The sequence below is a fragment of the Procambarus clarkii genome, chromosome 78 (genome assembly GCF_040958095.1).
Source record: "Procambarus clarkii isolate CNS0578487 chromosome 78, FALCON_Pclarkii_2.0, whole genome shotgun sequence".
NCBI classification, from domain to species: domain Eukaryota; kingdom Metazoa; phylum Arthropoda; class Malacostraca; order Decapoda; family Cambaridae; genus Procambarus; species Procambarus clarkii.
Genome location: NC_091227.1, coordinates 21361461 through 21380520, shown reverse-complemented (window position 1 = coordinate 21380520; position 19060 = coordinate 21361461). Strand labels below are relative to the sequence as shown.

The 19060-nt window shown below is 41.5% G+C and overlaps 1 protein-coding gene across 2 annotated transcripts; it reads left to right on the top strand.

Moving 5' to 3' along the window:
* The first annotated feature begins 1162 nt into the window (after positions 1 to 1162).
* On the top strand, positions 1163 to 18559 carry LOC123745993 (collagen alpha-1(I) chain). 2 transcript variants are annotated; one of them, XM_069314206.1, is made up of 4 exons: positions 1163 to 1235; positions 11002 to 11128; positions 12036 to 12329; positions 13384 to 18559. In XM_069314206.1, exons 1-4 carry the CDS (start codon positions 1173 to 1175, stop codon positions 16524 to 16526), a joined length of 3627 nt encoding a protein of 1208 aa, XP_069170307.1. In that variant the 5' UTR covers positions 1163 to 1172; the 3' UTR covers positions 16527 to 18559. The 2 variants fall into 2 exon arrangements, with proteins under 2 accessions (XP_069170307.1, XP_069170305.1); XM_069314204.1 differs by lacking the exon at positions 1163 to 1235 and adding an exon at positions 9270 to 9428.
* Positions 18560 to 19060: the final 501 nt, after the last annotated feature.

Here is a 19060-nt window from a genome sequence, read left to right as displayed (position 1 = left end):
TGTACAGGTGTATACTACGTACGAAAATATTATGATGATTGAAAGGCCATGTTGATGGCACCATATATTTCACATATGACTATGAAAATCGTCTATGGAGTATATATAATCGCTAATAGTTCTTAAAGCATTTAACTTGGCCTGCCACGAATAACCTATGTCTGTCCCATACCCAAGACCATTTCCCTTGCAAATTTGAGTGAGACTATCCCCAAGCGTCTGGCCTCCAACTTTGAACAAACAGGCATTTTTCTTATAGGTATAGACATACATATTACCCAAAGTTACCTGATAGCATGACTTCTACACTAGAGAGACGGTGGCCACCAGTAGCAGTAAAAATATCAGACTAAAAATTATAAACTGTACAATAAAAACCGGTAAAGTAGACAAAATATAAAAAAAACATTTTTGTTTACAATTTACCAACAATAAGCGATACATTATAATAGATCTGAGACGTCACATGACTTAATTAAATGCAGCAAATCAATAAAATGCATTACATTTGTAAAAAATAACTGACAAACTAATTACACCACGAAGTTGTAGAAATATGTGCGATGCTTGTCTGGATCACAGTCATTGTGAACTCACGTCTCATATAACATATGTCGATTTCGTCAGGATTTGTAATGCCTTAATAATTTCAAATATAGAGTGGGTGGTCTCTCTGCTTTCTGAACTGATTAGTTGTTTTGATTCTGTCATATAGACCTCCTACACTATTGCATAAATGCATTTATGCCTTTGTTGTATAGTTATGTTGTATTTTATGACAATCTAGTTCATATGTCTGGTAAAATTTGAGTGACCACTGGTATGTTAAACATTGTTAAATGCTTTGGAAGCACCAATAACAAAATAGAGAACTGAGCTGCCCTGTGAGTTCCAGTACTGAATAATTTCCGTCATGAAAAAAGCTACATAGGGTTGCAGAGTAACCAGTTTCGTATTTGTATTAATGGTGATAGAGCCTTTTTGTTGTGTATTACCAGGCCTGGAGAGATATTGTGTCAGTTCCAATGATCCCAATATTTAGGCAAGACGGCAACCTCTCTTTCAAGGTGCCCAACAATGCACAAACAACATGGTAATATCATATTAAACACTCAAATATATTACCGATTTTTTATAATCAGAAATTATCTCCACACAGGTGTCGAGTCAATATGTTCCTGCCACTTCCAGTTAATCTACCGCGCCCCTTCACCACCATCGAAGAAACACTTGAGGTAAGTGTCGTCTTATATACCACTACTTATCTACCTATCTACCACTACTGAATACATTTTCTCGGTAATTTCATTCGTCAACATTCACAGAAACTATTGTAAACAATCATATAAATTACCTTTGAAATAACCACCCATTAGCATGTTTACCAAATTTAACCACGAACGCATGGGATTCTAACAAATTCTAATCCAAAATTACCTGGATTCTTGTTAACCTAGCTTTATCTAACACTAAAAATTCGTGAAAGTAATTCATTTGGAAGGTCAACACAGCCACCTGGGTCAGGTGTGACCCGTACACGCCCACACCTGCTAGGACTTGCTGACCTCAGCTCCAGGTGATACATGTGTCTCCTCAGTTATGTAAACATAACATATATATATATATATATATATATATATATATATATATATATATATATATATATATATATATATATATATATATATATATATATATGCGAACAAGCCTGAATGGTCCCCAGGACTATATGCAACTGAAAACTCACACCCCAGAAGAATATATATATATATATATATATATATATATATATATATATATATATATATATATATATATATTGGGCCTGTATCGATGTCCTGTTAAGGCCGCACTACTGACCCTCCCCAGGATGCAACCCCTCAATAGTTCCTTAACTCCCGCTTACCTATGTACTGCTAGGTGAACAGAGGCATTACGTGAAAGGACACGTGCCCAATCATTCCTCTCCCGCCCGGTAATCGAACCCTGGATCCCCGAGTGTGAGCCGAGAAAGAAATCCACTGTTCGATGTTTTGTAGATAATTACAGAATGCAACACAGACACACAGATGTCCTAGTCTAGGCGCCCAGACAACGGACATGCACATATAAATAAATGTGTTGTCAATTATTTGATCTCTCACGCTACTCCTCGCCGCAGTCGAAGCTAAACATAGAGGTCTTGACACTCGTAGTGATGACGCACTGTTAGTCACGAGAACAACATATGGGACCTGACTGGCCGCCTGAATGTAAGCCACAAGCAAGATCACAAACAACTCATAGAAAGGATGAGTTAGTACCTCCTCACTCAGCAGTATGACTAAATCTCTTACTCTATGTGTCAACGTTTGTCTCACTACTGACGATACAGGTGTTCCGGCTGGCGGTAAATGGTGATGACAGATGGATGAATAATGGCTTGTTTCCTCCACATGCTCACTACTCCCCCCTCCCCCCCTCCTATAACACACGCTCCACAATACCATACGTACCAGGTGAACCTTCCCACTCAAGCTCTAAACCTGAACTCTTCTCCCACACGAGGTACATCAAACAGTAAGCCAACACCCGAGGAAGGACCCCGTAGAGAATACCCCGAGTGAGGACCCCCGAGGAAGGACCCCCCGAGGGAGGGCCCCCTGAGGGAGGACCCCTGGACGCCCCTGTGGACTCCTCGGGTATTCGGCAGCTGCGTCATCCTGATCCTGTTGACGTTCCATTACCAAAAGCTGCCACTGATTATAAATATTCCTTATGTAAGACTAAGATAAAATTGTGATTTTTTAATAAAAAAATTATGAGGGAAGCTGCCGCTCCTAAGATCGAGAGCATAGAGCTAAAGCAAGGACAACAGAGCTGATTGTTTACAAAGTTAAATTATAATTTCAGTATTTTTGACCGACATCCTCAACCAGAATATTTATATGGTTAGATTTGAATTAAAAACTTAAATATTTTAAACAAAAAAATGGTTAATATCACCACAGGTGAAAGATGTTCTATCAGAGCACCAGGGCTCTCACTATCTATTTTATGCTAAACAGAATTTAAGCATACGTCAGTGAGTGCATTATAAATCCGTCTCCTGCCTATACCTTGCTTCACATAGTCACGCGGCCACCCCACCGCAACACCCAGTCTCGGACCAGCCAAACCAACCTACCCCGCCCAAGAAGCCTAGCTCCACCCGTCCACCATTTCTTCACTCCCGATGCAAGTAGTAGACAGTCTTACGTGCTTGTTATAACAAGATTGTCGTCCGCGAGAGAGGACGTGGACAGGCTGTCTCGTGCGGGAGGTCGTTCCTCTCGCAAAGTTATCATGTCTGTTTTATCACGCAATACCGATAAGACAATGTTCAGCTGCCACTGTCTAATATGCCAGCTCAACACACGCTCACTCAAGCACACCCACGTTACCGCTCCCACGCACAAGCACATCCTCGCAACACCCCCCACACTAATGGAGTTCCACGCAAACACTCTCACGCTAACACTATCAACTGGCACTCCCACACTGACACTCCCTCGCTGACACTCCTACGCTGACATTCCTACGCTGACACTCCCACGTTGACACTCCCACACTATGGCCAAAAATGGACTTAATTTGAAATGAAATCGGCTCACGAAAGTGATGTACTGTTCCGTTTTTTGCTTTGAGTCCTCCGGCTTACTCGGTTAGGTTAAGAGATGAAACTTTTAATTAAAGGTTTTCATGACGTTTTGAAACCTAAGGTCTAATAGAACTTAGGACTGCCCTCCTGACCTACCAGAGGATCTTTAACTTGCTGTTTTGGAAAAAAAATCAAAATTTAATTTCAATTATAGTTCATTTTCAAATTACCTTCATTTTCGCCCATACGGGCAAACGGCCAAATTCAGACGTAATTTATAAGAGGCCAGATTGACGAACCCTCCTGCTTGCCTATCCACACAAAAAATGTAATCACAAAGTAGCATAATTATTGTATTTTTAACTTTCTTGCATTTTATGTCAATATGAAACATTAAAACCCTTATTAAATCGTCTCTAATGCTTGGTCCGCATAAAGCTTAAAGAGTGTCTGTAACCCAGTTTATAAGAACAACTTTCTGTTTACATAAATAAAACATATGCATATTATTTTTCAATTTCAGTACATTGGTCACACCCATTGTTGTCCTTAATGCCCAACATTTACAACCTATCATTTGTAGGGAGGGTCTCATGAATATAGCGATACAATAATTAACGTGGTTATAGGGCAATAAATTTAAGCTCCCACACTGACAATACCACGCTAATACTCCCACACTGGCAATCCTACGCTAACACTCCCACACTGACACTGTAGCAAGGAAAGAAAGGGAAGGAAGAGGTGGAGGAGAGGCTCTGCTGATAAGGAAAGAATAGTCTTGAAGATATCCGGGACTCTGAAGGGTTCAGTCAGTGGCTTAGGCATGGGAAGGGGGGGGGGGCTAAGGGTTCAGTGACTTTCTCCTGAGCCCATTTCTTCAAAAGTGGCGCCTTTTCAACATTTGTTTAACTCATGCGAACAACTGCGGAACGATCGACTCAGGTACAAAGTCCAACCAGCGTCCTATAATGAGGAAGGATAGAGTGGGTCAGTTAAGCAATACAGTGCAACCTGGGATTCAACTGAATCCTCAAGGGACTCCGTAGACTTCCACTGAAGCCAAGTAAGGGTTTCACACATTACTCGCATGAATTCTGGCTGTGGTATAGGAGTTCTACTCCAATGCTTCTCTTCAAATGCACATATATCCTCCAAGGTTGCGAGGTCCAGTTTTTGCAGCCTATTCTCATAGCCTAAACGTTTGAGCTCTGGCACTAATCTAGTTGCAAACCTATACGTTTTTAAAATTTTAGCTTCCATGCTTCACAGGGTATGGATTCCAAGTCGATGTTGCATATTTTAGTATTGGTCTAACAAAAGCTGTGTAGATTGCATAGAGAGAGTCCTGATTTAGGTTTCTAAGCGATGTTATAATGTTTGCCAACAGCCATATGTTGCCGATGTCAACCAGCCAATGTGTACCTCTGGTGTTAGTGATGAAATTATATCCACTCCCAAATCGCTTTCTCTCTCTCTGATTCCTGTTGTAACGATCAGCTGAACAAGTAGGCCTCTCCTTCCTCTTCCCCCCTTCTTATTATTATTTCTTCCCGTTTCCCCCTCTCCCTTCGTCTTGACTGCTGGAGGCAGCTAGATAAGTCATACCCACCTGGGTATGACTGTGGGTCACATGTTCCCCTCACAGTCCTCAGCTGGGTCAGTGCCTCCTGACCTTGTGGGAAGACTCTGCCCCTGGTTCAAATTGATTGGGTATAGACCCAGGAGAGAGGTGGAGCCACGACTCCACCTTGAAGGATGGAGAGCACAAGATCGTCAGTGTGGTCTGAGTGCATAGGGATTAGAGAGGGGGGGGGGGGGGGGTGATCAAGCAGGCCACATGTCCTGTGCAGGAGCACTGATGAAAGTATTTGTTTGAGTTTTCTGAACAATTTGTATTCCATTATCATGCTTCTAAGGATAGGATGTCACTAGCTTAGGGTTGAATTAATTTGCATTAAATAAAGTTACTGTTAATTAATGTCCTGTGTATTTTATAAATTTTCCCGTAATTAATTCTGAGACTTAGAGCCTGAATTGCTTTGGACATAACCTGTGAGAGTATGAGCATTTTTATGGATAAATATATTCCCCTTGTAATTCACGAAGTAAATGTAAAGGAATTCCATTCATCCATTAAGTATTCAAAGATCAAAGTTCTCTAACACTCGGTATTAGTTGACTGGTCTGCTCCTGAGTCAATTAGCCTTACCAAAGTTCCAGGAGTGATGGAGGCATTATTTGTTTTATAAGTAACCTTCCTTCTGGTCTTGTAAGATTCGTAAAAATAATTTTTAACACCTTGGTCATTTCTTCCCCCATACTCTTCTTCCCCCCCCCCCCCCCCCGCCCTCAGTAACTCATTGTAGAATGTAGCTGCTGTAACCCTCTTTGTAGCACAGGTGAGAATGTACGAATCCTAGTTAGCACTAGTTTCTATATCAGCTATTTTACCCTGACAAAGTAAGAGAGAAGTAAATATATGTGTGTGTATGTATATGTATGTATATATGCATATATGTGTGCATTGTATGCAAGTTACAGTTGTATTTCACCTTTGTAAACTTGCATTAATCACATTCTATGGTTGAGTACTCATTAACTCACTACGCTGTATGCTGTCTAACAGAGCTTTAACCCTGCCCATGGAGGACAGAAGAAAATATTTATACTGGTTACCATTGAAAATGTGTGTTCACGTTTATTGAAGAAAATAAACTAAAAAAACTATCTCATGTCGCGCCAGACATTGTTGGTTTTACTGAACACTCATCATTAGGCTTCATCACAATCATTATCATGACAACATCCGCACATCAGCTTAACTATTACCTCTATATAAATAGCTCAAATTCAATAGTATCACATCCTAGTGCGATAAAATAAAGTGACTGGCTCTAGATGTTCTCGCAATACACACAAATTTAAGACAATAAGTGGTTTGGCCGACCAAGATCACTCCCCCTCCCCCCCCTCCCAACGTCCTCAGAGATAAATAGGGTACACATCTCTGGGTATATATGTCCACGCCTGACTTTGATTCTCTTTCATTGTGATAGAGTGGAGGAAAACATGGGGCGGGAAGGTGACAATATTGGCTATCAGGATGTTTTACATCAAGATGATTTTAGTTATGTCTGGATTTCAGAAAATGCAATTCAGATGTTAGATGTAAATCTAGTTGGTTTTAGTAGACTCTTGCATGTTTTTAATTGAGTTTACCGAATTTGTACCAGTAATATCATAATGTTTTGTGTAGCCATTTTGAGCAGGAGTTGATTAATGATACAAGAGTCAGTACAGTTTGTTGTTTGAGGAGTCTACTGACAGTTCAGTTCAGACGTTATTAGGAGTGTCCATTGTTTACTATAGTAAAAATCAGTATAAAGTTGTGTCAACATGTCTTGGACTGGTTGTCCTTGAGAAATGTGATGCTGAGAGTACTTTAGTCGGAATGAAATTATTATTACCGAATAGAAAGTTGGACTTGAAGAACCTTGTTGGATTAGGAACAGATAATGCGAGCGTTATGAATGGAATTAACAATGGAGTTGACGCAAGATTAGAAGCAAAACTTCCATCACTCACTTAGATAAGATGTGTATGCCACTCCGTGATGTTAAACAAGTTGAATATAAACAGTTAAATGAGTCAGTGAAGTTCACTAAAAATGACCGGCTAACTGTTGAACAAGGCGGCTGCTTTTCAACCAATTGTGGGTCGAATAATTGAACAGTGGAGAGAATTGAAGGCCACTTTAAAAAAAAACGAGAGAAAGTGAAATGTGGCACACAGCTGAAATTCTTCTTTTCCCATGAAAAAAATGTTTTCCGATGAAAAAAGTACAAAGAGTCAACATATTATCTAAGTAAAACAAATTGATAAATTTGCTTAGTGGTCTCCTTCTGTTAGATCAATTGGATTTTTGAAAGGAGATTGTGCTTCCTACCTGCAATGTTGACCTGCTCATTTGCAATATTAATGACTATTTGAACCCAAACCATACCTCAGCTAAGCTACCGCTTTGAAACAAAAGTTGAAGGATTAAGAACCAATAAACTTACTTTCAACAAATGAAGAATATAGTTTGAGACATCGATGTCAAAGTTTTCTCTTACGTGTGTTTCAACAGCTGAAGCAGAGGCTGCTGCCTGAAAGTATAAAAGATTAGAAAAACTCTCTTGTCTGCAACTAATATGTTGCAGCCGAGCAAAGACATCTCTTCAGTCTGTAAAGTCATGAGGTGCTTCACAAGAAACAATAGCTAAGGCAGGAATACCAATTAGCAAAAATACATTTAGTTAATTGGAATAATAAAACAGATACTGACTCCTTCTGGAAAGAAGTTCTTTAATATAAAAATTCATACTTATACTCGTTTTGGGTGAGGTATACATCACCCAAAACGAGTATAAGTATGATGAATTTTATGTGTAAACAAAGTCTTTGAAAATGTAATAAGCATTACGAAACGCGTTCCGGCGTCAGACCAGAAATAAAAGAATGAATTTTGGAGAGTTAATTTATCAATTACCCTCGACAGTGAAGAAGAACGTAAGAAATATTGAGAAGATTCGTGTTAGAATTATTAATCTTACCCTTTCGGTCATATTCAACAACATATATATATATATATATATATATATATATATATATATATATATATATATATGTCGTACCTAATAGCCAGAACGCACTTCTCAGCCTACTATTCAAGGCCCGATTTGCCTAATAAGCCAAGTTTTCATGAATTAATGTTTTTTCGTCTACCTAACCTACCTAACCTAACCTAACCTAGCTTTTTTTGGCTACCTAACCTAACCTTACCTATAAATATAGGTTAGGTTAGGTTAGGTAGGGTTGGTTAGGTTCAGTCATATATCTACGTTAATTTTAACTCCAATAAAAAAAAATTGACCTCATACATAGAGAAAAGGGTTGCTTTATCATTTCATAAGAAAAAAATTATAGTAAATATATTAATTCAGGAAAACTTGGCTTATTAGGCAAATCGGGCCTTGAATAGTAGGCTGAGAAGTGAGTTCTGGCTACTAGGTACGACATATATATATATATATATATATATATATATGTCGTACCTAATAGCCAGAACGCACTTCTCAGCCTACTATTCAAGGCCCGATTTGCCTAATAAGCCAAGTTTTCATGAATTAATGTTTTTTCGTCTACCTAACCTACCTAACCTAACCTAACCTAGCTTTTTTTGGCTACCTAACCTAACCTTACCTATAAATATAGGTTAGGTTAGGTTAGGTAGGGTTGGTTAGGTTCGGTCATATATCTACGTTAATTTTAACTCCAATAAAAAAAAATTGACCTCATACATAGAGAAAAGGGTTGCTTTATCATTTCATAAGAAAAAAATTATAGTAAATATATTAATTCAGGAAAACTTGGCTTATTAGGCAAATCGGGCCTTGAATAGTAGGCTGAGAAGTGAGTTCTGGCTACTAGGTACGACATATATATATATATATATATATATATATATATATATATATATATATATATATATATATATATATATATATATATATATATATAATATGTAACTTCGGCTTGGCGGAACATCTGCTTTCAGCACATAGGTCAATTACCTTCGCGTTTCATGTTAAACAAACACCTGCTGCTTTGTGGTGCGCATGCGCCGCGGGTGATCCTGAAGGCAATATTATGACCGGAGCGCGGCACTCATCGGTACTGTTCCAAGAAGATGGAAGCGGTGCTCAGAGCGCTACTGCAGCTGCTGCTGCTGGCGGTGTTGGTGGTCCTGTCAACACATGCTCAGGTGAGTTATATACACATAACAAGTCATTCCGTTCACCTGGGTTCTAGGAGACGCAAGCCGTGGACTTGAGTCTTTTGAATTCCAGTCGAAAACTGGAATTTTCGACTTTTCGAAATTTTGGCAGAAGGATGCTGCTTCTGGAAACTTTCCTTATTAAGACTACTCCATAGCTCTGTCGATAGAGCTTCGGCCTCACACAAGTGGGGTCCAGGGTTCGAGTCTCCTAGAGCCTAAGTGAATGGAATGTTTATTAACGCGGGAGTATAGATGACAATTTACATAACAAGTAACTTCAGGAAAGCCTACTGGCCCATACGAGGCATGTGTGGCTTGGGGTTCATTTAATGTCCCATTTGAAAGTGATCAAATGAAAGGAAAAGGATGAAGGGGGGGGATAAAAGGGAAGGATAAATGATCCAGGTAGAAGGAGGGAAATGTAAATAGAAAAGGGTTGTAGAAGAGAAAGATGAAGGGAAAAGGGCAGTATAAGGGAAAGAGGTATATCTGCCGCCATCCATTATGTTTCAGATTTCGTTATGAATTGTCTTTCAAACTGTCATTCTCAACGTTATGATAACATGCAAATCAGAATAAATATACTCTTGAAGTAATAGTCAGCATGTGTCCTCTTCTCACGGACATCATCAGTACTAGGTTTGAAAGCACGCACAGATCACTACTTCCATGCAAAAACTATCTTTCCTACCATTATTACACATTCATTCAGTTTGATGTGGTACATCTCAAATTTCCTAATTTCCATGTTGTTCAATCAATGTACACTCTAATACACAGTGATCTAGCGTGTGAGTGTTCGGTATACTACATTATTTACATTCCTTTTAGTTTTCACAGACTTCAGCACCATATTGCCAGTAATATTTACATCCTAATCTTAGTTTTATGTTCACTGGATCCTTCCATGTAGACTTTCTCCTGCCGTATGTCAAGGATGAATTTGTGCCTGATAACTTATATTACTGCTGTCCACCATTAAAGATCTCTTGACTTTCCCTACATCTTCTTGGAACAACTTAATTCTTGCCTTAGGCTGTTTCAAAGTTAGTAAAGTGCTGGCTTCGCTTGTAGGGTGGGCGTTCAATCCCCAATGAAGCAATTGGTTGGTTATCGTTCCTTCACTCCGTCTTTATGTTCCAGCTTCTTATCTGTATTCACATACCTTCCTTGTGTTTATATCATGCTAAGTTAGCGCCTTTCTCCCGATAATTAGCTTCGACAATTTGAACATCTTTTTAATGAATGTTTAATGACAAATTTATATAAATTAAATAACCTAGAAGGCCTACTAATAATGCTATTGATCTATATGCACAGAATGTCGCAATAACATTAGCTGAAAATTTGACGAGGTAGACTGAAACATCGTCACTTTTCTTTGTTGCCATATGTGTGGGTTGGGTCATAAAACGATTTAGACCCATATGTAAAAGGATCTACATTTTTACATACACCTGTGTGAAACAATTGTAGTTTTGGTCTGCACTAACCATAAAAATTTAGCATGATTGATGAGTAAACCAAAAGTTTTGTTAGTAAATAATTGTCTGTGCAGGGCGGCAAGAGTGACTGTGAGGCGGCTGGCGGGAGATGTGTTCCCGCCAAAAAATGTGAAGCTATGATGTCAAAAGTTGGCTGCCAGAAGCAAGATGAAGTCTGCTGCATCAACACTCCACCACAAGGTGAGGTTTTAACATAATGTCCTGAGTTTATCTTTAAAATATATCTGAAGACTGGCATTTTCTGAAAACTGGGGGTATTAGAGATCCTGTTCAGTTAGAGTCAAACATTTATCAGGAACCTAGATCAGAAGGCATTCAGATGACTGTACACCACATACGTTAGACCAGTCCCAGAATTAGTTACAGTTAGAGCGCAGCCCATGCATGGAGTTCTCAACTCAATAAGCACATAAACCTTCAAAAGGTGGGAAGGCTTGTACCGAGGCTTGTCCCACAAGTCTTATGGAGTGCAGCACGAGGAGAGGACTTTATAATGATAGAAAAGCTAACCAAAAATGAGACTTAATTGAAAAATAAAATATATATAAGAAAATTAATAGTGTTAAAGAAGTAAATGTTTACAAGGAATGGTAATAGAGTGAGAGGATACAGATGCAGGTGGAAGACTGACCGACTTTAGAGAGGCTATACATGACATCTTCCTTCAACATAAAGAGTAATTGGAACTTGAGTGAACCTGACGAGGTAGATGAAACCATCTCTATCCACAATTTTAAAAGATTATGTGATAGAAAGACATGCAGGTCGGCAGTAGTTGCAATAGTAGACCGACAGCTGATAAGGCGATTTCACAAATGAATTGTTACGGAAATACCAACCTGTCCTATAGTACATCATATTTTGGCATATAAATCACCAACGTCAAAAAATGATATATTATAAATTATAGCGATTCGCTGTTAAGTTTTATATTCTTGGGTCCTCGGTTAGGTTAAATTTGGGCAATATAGGACATAATTTCTGTGAGCTGACAAATCGAGAGGACGATCTCTAGACCGTCCTCTCGATTGTTTTTTGGAGGCCAACTGCTTAAGTACTTTCTTTTCACCATTATTTATTTCTTCAGAAAACGAAAAATTGAAGAAATTCAGAGCCCTAAGAAAAAGAACAGGAAGGAAGACGAAGCAACGCAGGAGAGATAAGAACAAGAGGGTTAAGGAAGAATCACTTAAGGCGAACAAGCCTGAACGGAAAGCAAAGAGAGGCGCAGGGAAGGGCGCGGGTGGAGACGCCCGTCCAGAGAGAGGCCGGGGAGGAGGAGATCAGTACACCTGCGAGGAGATGGGCGGCTGGTGTGCCTCCAGGAGCACAGACTGCGACAGGATCAGAGCCCCTGGGTGCTCAAAAGGACAAAAATGCTGTGAGTATTCTGATAACTATGTATGTGTAGAATATTTAATTATATATAAAGGTTATCAATATCGCTTTATAACTTCGATAACTTTTTCTTATAACTTATAACTTCGATAAATGGTCCAGGACGGACCGAAACGTCGTCGTCCCTTCAACTTCTAGTGTGTGGTCTGGTCAACTTCGATAACTTTGTTTAGATCGAAACATGTATTTTTGTTAACAAAAGAATTAGTAAGTTTTATGAGCAGAAATATAGAGTATCACAACAATTGTTAAGTTGCACAGTACTTTAGAAACATGTTCGCATGTGTCTGTGGTTGAATTAAGTACACATTTGACTAATGCATTCAGTGCCCCAAGACATCCAAATGGGCTGCTAGTGTCCGGACATGAAAGAGACGTCGGTCACATAAGACAACATAAGGAAAGGCACCAGAGAAGGCTAACAGTGATCTGATGTATTTCCTGCATACGGAACAGCTCTTGAAGCAACGAGGAACACACGGAACTTGATCCTTTGAAGAGTCTTGTAGCTCAATTTGCTTCGCTCTTCACTCACAATTGGGGATCTCGGGTGCCCTATAGGCGAAGACATTGTAATTCATACCTTAACCAAAAAAATAAACCTGGGAACGGGTGCTGGCAGGTCACGTTGATGATGGTCCGTGAAAGGACCAAAAATTGATTCTACTCAGATCTTCGACAAGTGCAGCTTGTTTCATTATTTTGTGATGCCCAAGTAGCATCAATGTTCTGGCGGTTTAAGGCTCTTAACATGACTGATGAATACGATGTTGCATTCACAAAATGATGATTTTCAGTGCGTAATGACAACAGTATAGAGAGCATTCAACCACTGGTGACACGACTCACGTCATTGGCATGGACGCAGCCCACCGGCATATTGATGTCAGGTCTTGCAACATGCACTACCACACCTAAAAAGAACCATGAACTGACACATTACAATGTAATTTATAACATAATGCATTTAAAATCTATCGGGAACTGTACCCTAATGACGCCAAATTTACTTATCATATTTTTTCACATATTTACAGGTAAAAGTTCAAGTACAGACAATGGTGACGGGGACTCACATGCCTGCACTGTAAACTGCCCTCCAGGACCTCCAGGTCTTCCAGGTTTCTCAGGACCTAAGGGAGTGCCTGGTGAACCAGGTGAACCAGGCAATCCCGGTAAAGACGGAACTCCTGGTCATAAAGGTGATCCAGGCATCGAAGGGCCCAAAGGCATGACTGGTCCTCCCGGTAAGGATGGCGCTAAAGGCGCAACCGGCCCTCCAGGTAAAGACGGTGCATCGTGTAAAGGTGGCATCAATGGACATCCAGGTCATCCAGGTCTTCCTGGTGCAAGGGGCGTTAAGGGTGATGATGGGGTAAAAGGTTCTACTGGTGATAAAGGAGACCAAGGACTCCCAGGCTCTCATGGACCTCCAGGTCCAGCAGGACCCCCTGGACATCACGGGCCTAAAGGGGATCCAGGACCAAAAGGAGCTGTTGGACCTCACGGAAGAGAGGGAGATGATGGACCTCCAGGATTAAATGGAGTTGATGGATCTCCAGGAGCAAAGGGAGATACTGGAGCTCCAGGACCAAAAGGAGATGCTGGATCTAGTGGACCAAAGGGAAATTCTGGATCGATAGGACCAAAGGGAGATACTGGAACTCCAGGAAAAAATGGAGAAGTTGGACCTCCAGGACCTCATGGGCTTAGGGGACCTCCGGGACCAAGGGGAGCTGATGGTACTCCAGGATCAGATGGAGCTGATGGACCTGAAGGGCCAAAGGGAGCAGATGGATCTCCAGGACATAAGGGAGACATTGGGCCTAAAGGATCAGAAGGACGTGATGGATCTCCAGGACCAAAGGGAGATGCTGGATCTCCAGGAACGAAGGGAGATGCGGGACATCCTGGTAAAAAGGGAGATAATGGAAATCCAGGACCAAAGGGAGATACTGGACTTCCAGGAGGAAAAGGAGATGCTGGATCTCCAGGAACAAAAGGAGATTCTGGATCTAAAGGAGCAGATGGAGAAGATGGACATCCGGGAGCAAAGGGAGACCCTGGAACTCCAGGAAAAAAGGGAGATTCAGGATCTTCGGGACCAAAAGGTGATATTGGACCAAAAGGAGACACGGGAGAGGATGGATCCCAGGGTGAAAAGGGAAATGATGGAATTCCAGGACCAAAAGGACATCATGGACCTCCAGGGCCAAAGGGATCTGATGGATCTCCAGGACCAAAGGGAGATGCTGGAACTCCGGGAAGAAATGGAACTAATGGACTTCCAGGGAAAAATGGAGATCCTGGACATCCAGGAGAAAAGGGAGATAAAGGATCTCCAGGAGAAAAGGGAGATACTGGAGATCAAGGATTAGATGGAATTGATGGACTTCCAGGACCAAAAGGAAGTGATGGCTCTCCAGGACCAAAGGGGGATCATGGACCTCCAGGACCAAAGGGAGATCATGGATCTCCCGGACCAAAGGGAGACATAGGTCCTCATGGAATACAAGGAGTTCATGGACCTCCAGGTTCAAAAGGGGATGAGGGAGCTCCAGGGCCACAGGGAGATCCTGGGCCTCCAGGACCAGAGGGACGGGATGGACATCGAGGACCACGCGGCGCTGATGGATTTCCAGGAGGAAAAGGAGATGCTGGACCTCAAGGATCAAAAGGAGATGTTGGGCCTCCAGGACCACCAGGACATCATGGACCTCCAGGATCAAAGGGAGCCGATGGATCTACAGGACCAAAGGGAGCTGACGGATCTCCAGGAGAAAATGGAGCTGATGGAACCCCAGGACCAAAGGGAGATACAGGAGCTCGAGGACCACACGGAGCTGATGGGCCTCCAGGACCAAAGGGAGATCATGGATCTCCAGGACCAAAAGGAAATCATGGATATCCGGGACCAAAGGGAGATGATGGATCTCCAGGACCAAAGGGAGATGATGGATCTCCAGGACCACATGGCGCTCATGGACTTCCAGGACCAAAGGGAGATCATGGACTTCCAGGACCACCAGGAGCTCATGGAAATACCGGACTACCTGGACCTCATGGAAGTAAGGGAGCAAAGGGAGATGATGGAAGTCCAGGAGAAAAAGGAGATACTGGATCGCCAGGATCACATGGAAGGAATGGGCATCCAGGGCCAAAGGGAGATCCTGGAACTGCAGGATCAGAGGGAGAGGCTGGCCCTCCTGGACCAAAGGGAGCTGATGGACATCCAGGTAAAAATGGAGCTAATGGAAATCCTGGAACAAAGGGAGAGCCTGGGTCGCCAGGAGCACATGGAAAGGATGGGCATCCAGGGCCAAAAGGAGATCCTGGAACTCCAGGATCACAGGGAGAGGATGGCCCCCCAGGACCAAAAGGAGATGATGGACTTCCAGGTCCTCCAGGACATCCTGGATCTCCAGGACCAAAAGGAGATATTGGACATCATGGCCCAAAGGGAGATGAAGGACGTACAGGACCACAGGGGGATACTGGACCTTCAGGATCAAAGGGAAACACTGGACCTCCAGGACCAAAGGGAACAGATGGTTCTCCAGGAACAAAAGGAGATCCTGGACCTCCAGGACCAAAAGGACCTCATGGACATCCAGGTTCAGATGGAGGCGATGGGCCTCCAGGACCAAAGGGATCTGATGGTCCTCCTGGACCAAAGGGACATGCAGGACCTCCAGGAGAAAAGGGAGCTAATGGATCTCAGGGACCAAAGGGAAGCGATGGACGTCCTGGACCAAGGGGATCTGATGGATTTCCAGGAACAAATGGACTTGATGGTCCTCCAGGACCAAAAGGATGTAATGGGTCTAGAGGATCAACGGGAGCTGATGGTCCACCAGGACCACCAGGAGGTGAAGGGCCTCCAGGACCAAAGGGTGCTCATGGACATCCAGGACAACGAGGACCTCCTGGACCTCCTGGACCTCAAGGATCACACGGAACTAATGGACATCCAGGACCAAAGGGAGATATTGGTCCTCCGGGAGAAGGAGTTAAAGGAGATGCAGGACACCATGGACCTCCAGGACATAAAGGATCAACTGGTGCTGCAGGTCCTCCTGGTCCTCCAGGTCCTCCAGGTGTATGTTCGTGTAAATCAGACCATAAGGGACATAATGAGGATGAGTTCCAAAAGGGACATGAAGAGGATGAGTTACATTAACGTGGCTGAAGAGTTGACACCCATCCCACACATCTGAAAAAGAAAAACTGACGATGTTTCGGTGCGTCCTGGACGGACCGAAACGTTGTCTGTTCGTTTTCAGATTTGTGGGTTAGGTGCCAAACTGGGTAATACAAAATATGATGGCAAAAATGGACTTGAACGAGGAGCGATCAAAGTCCTGTACTCTGGGTGACTGAACGGTTGTCCTGCAGCCAGGATGACTGGACGGTTGTCCTGCAGCCAGGATGACTGGACGGTTGTCCTGCAGCCAGGATGACTGGACAGTTGTCCTGCAGCCAGGATGACTGGACAGTTGTCCTGCAGCCAGGATGACTGGACGGTTGTCCTGCAGCCAGGATGACTGGACGGTTGTCCTGCAGCCAGGATGACTGGACGGTTGTCCTGCAGCCAAGGTGACATGGAAGACTTAATAAACTAAGAATGCAGATATATTTTTGTTTAAAAATACTTTATAAGAGGCTTTTTTCTGCTCAGGTGAAACCCTTATTGAAAAATACTTTTAATTTAGCTCCTGACTCGAAACAATTATAATTAGGGCAAAGCCCAAGAGCAAGCAGCCCGTCCTCATCAACAAAGGCCAGTATTCATTCCATGCAGCCGCCAAACCCCGTGTTAATGAATTAAAGCGCTTTTCACACGACTTACAACTGATAACGTTCGAACAGTTTTAAAACAGTGCTTCACAAACGCCCCCTGTTCGAATCACAACGCTGTAAATGCTTCACCCACGTACTACAAATACAAATAATTGCCAACAGAACCTAAACGCCTAATCTAACTTATGACTTAATTGGTACAATATGCAAATATTTAATAATATGATTATGTATCTAGGAAAATTCTAAATTTTGGATGAACAGCATGTTAAAAATTTATGAATGCGTCTTTGGGGTCGGATGCTGGATGGAATGAACATAGCGTGAGGACGGGTTTCATAACCATCCCGCCCTCGAAATACTGACCATAAGCTCTTCAATCTAGCAGCCGTTTACCATGTTTCCGAACCGCACTTTACACAAGATATAACTGATTATATTCACTTTTTTGGAAAAGTGCTTCATTTCAATGTCTTCCTATATCGCCCTTAAATCAACAACATTTTTATTATGTATATTAGACAAATACTTTTCTCTCTAAATGCTTTATCCGAGTACTTTTAATGCAAATAATCGCCAACGGGACTTAATCATGACCTAACTATTCACAAAACCATTAACGATATTAATTTAAATGCGATAAATTAGCTCTATTTTTATTGCAGACCAACAAAATGCTGGAAGGCCGCAGCTTGATGGCACATGGCTTGAGAATAGTTTGCATATAGTAAAGTAACCAATTGTCAAAACACTGGCCCATGTGTTCGCTGATTAAAATACACTTTATTGACTTTTCTTCGAGCTGTGGCCATCCCCAATACACGTTTTAAAGCTTTTCCGTACTGTGTGCTAATTTTTTTGTTTTTATTTGTGTATAGTGAGGCCTAGGATAAACTAGATTAAGTGAAGTTAGGCCTAGAATAGGTTTGGCTAGGTGTTGTTGGGGTCTGTTGATAATCGCAAGTGTTTACAGAACATGAGAGGAGCATTAAGCGCTGTACTTCGAACGCAGGGAGTAAACAAAGCCAATGTCTCCAGTTCCTAGTATAATTTACGATTTAGTTCCTTTACGAGTTTACGATTTAGTCATATAGACAGATTACAATCTAAAATAATCGCTTGTAAGTCATGTATGTATTGTTTTTCATTCATAAACAGAATCCTTTATTGATTAGCGAACATTTACTTAGACCTACACGTGCATTGTATATGTTGGTATTATGTCTATCAGGTGATATATATAAGCTGATTTATCCACATATTATGTTTTGTGAGTTGTTATATCACATGACACTTCGACTAATTCACCTATTGCTGTCACTTTTTTATGAGTTTGTTTTTGCCAAATTAAACATATTGTGCTCATAGATAACTAGTGTGCATACAGTTTGTGAGTACATATCTATACACTTATTGTGTATTTTATTATCCTTACACCAAGTCTCTCCCAGACTGGTAGTCATTATGGGGGTGGCTGAATTATGGTAACCCTCCAGGCTCAGTGTAAGGGGATCATTCCATTCATCCGTAACACCTATCTCCAAGCCCATGTTACATTTATTTACATAAAACACATTTACATAACATGTAAATACACATTATATAAACACATTTTCATTAACACACGCATGTGTGTACTGTATTTCGTACGCAAAAACACAATTATAATTAACTGCCAGACATGAGAAATGTTATAAGATATACTAATATAACTGAATATAATAATACGGTACTGTATAAATTGCGTCAAAACTAAAGTCAACCTAAACAAAAAGTTGTTTTAAGGTTTAAAGCGTTTTTAAGTACCCCAAACCGTCAGTCAGTAGGCTCACATAATGACACTGAAGGGATTAACGTGAACACTGGAGTCGAAGAGGTCGAGTTAATTAGCTGAGGCTTCAGTTTCGCGATAAC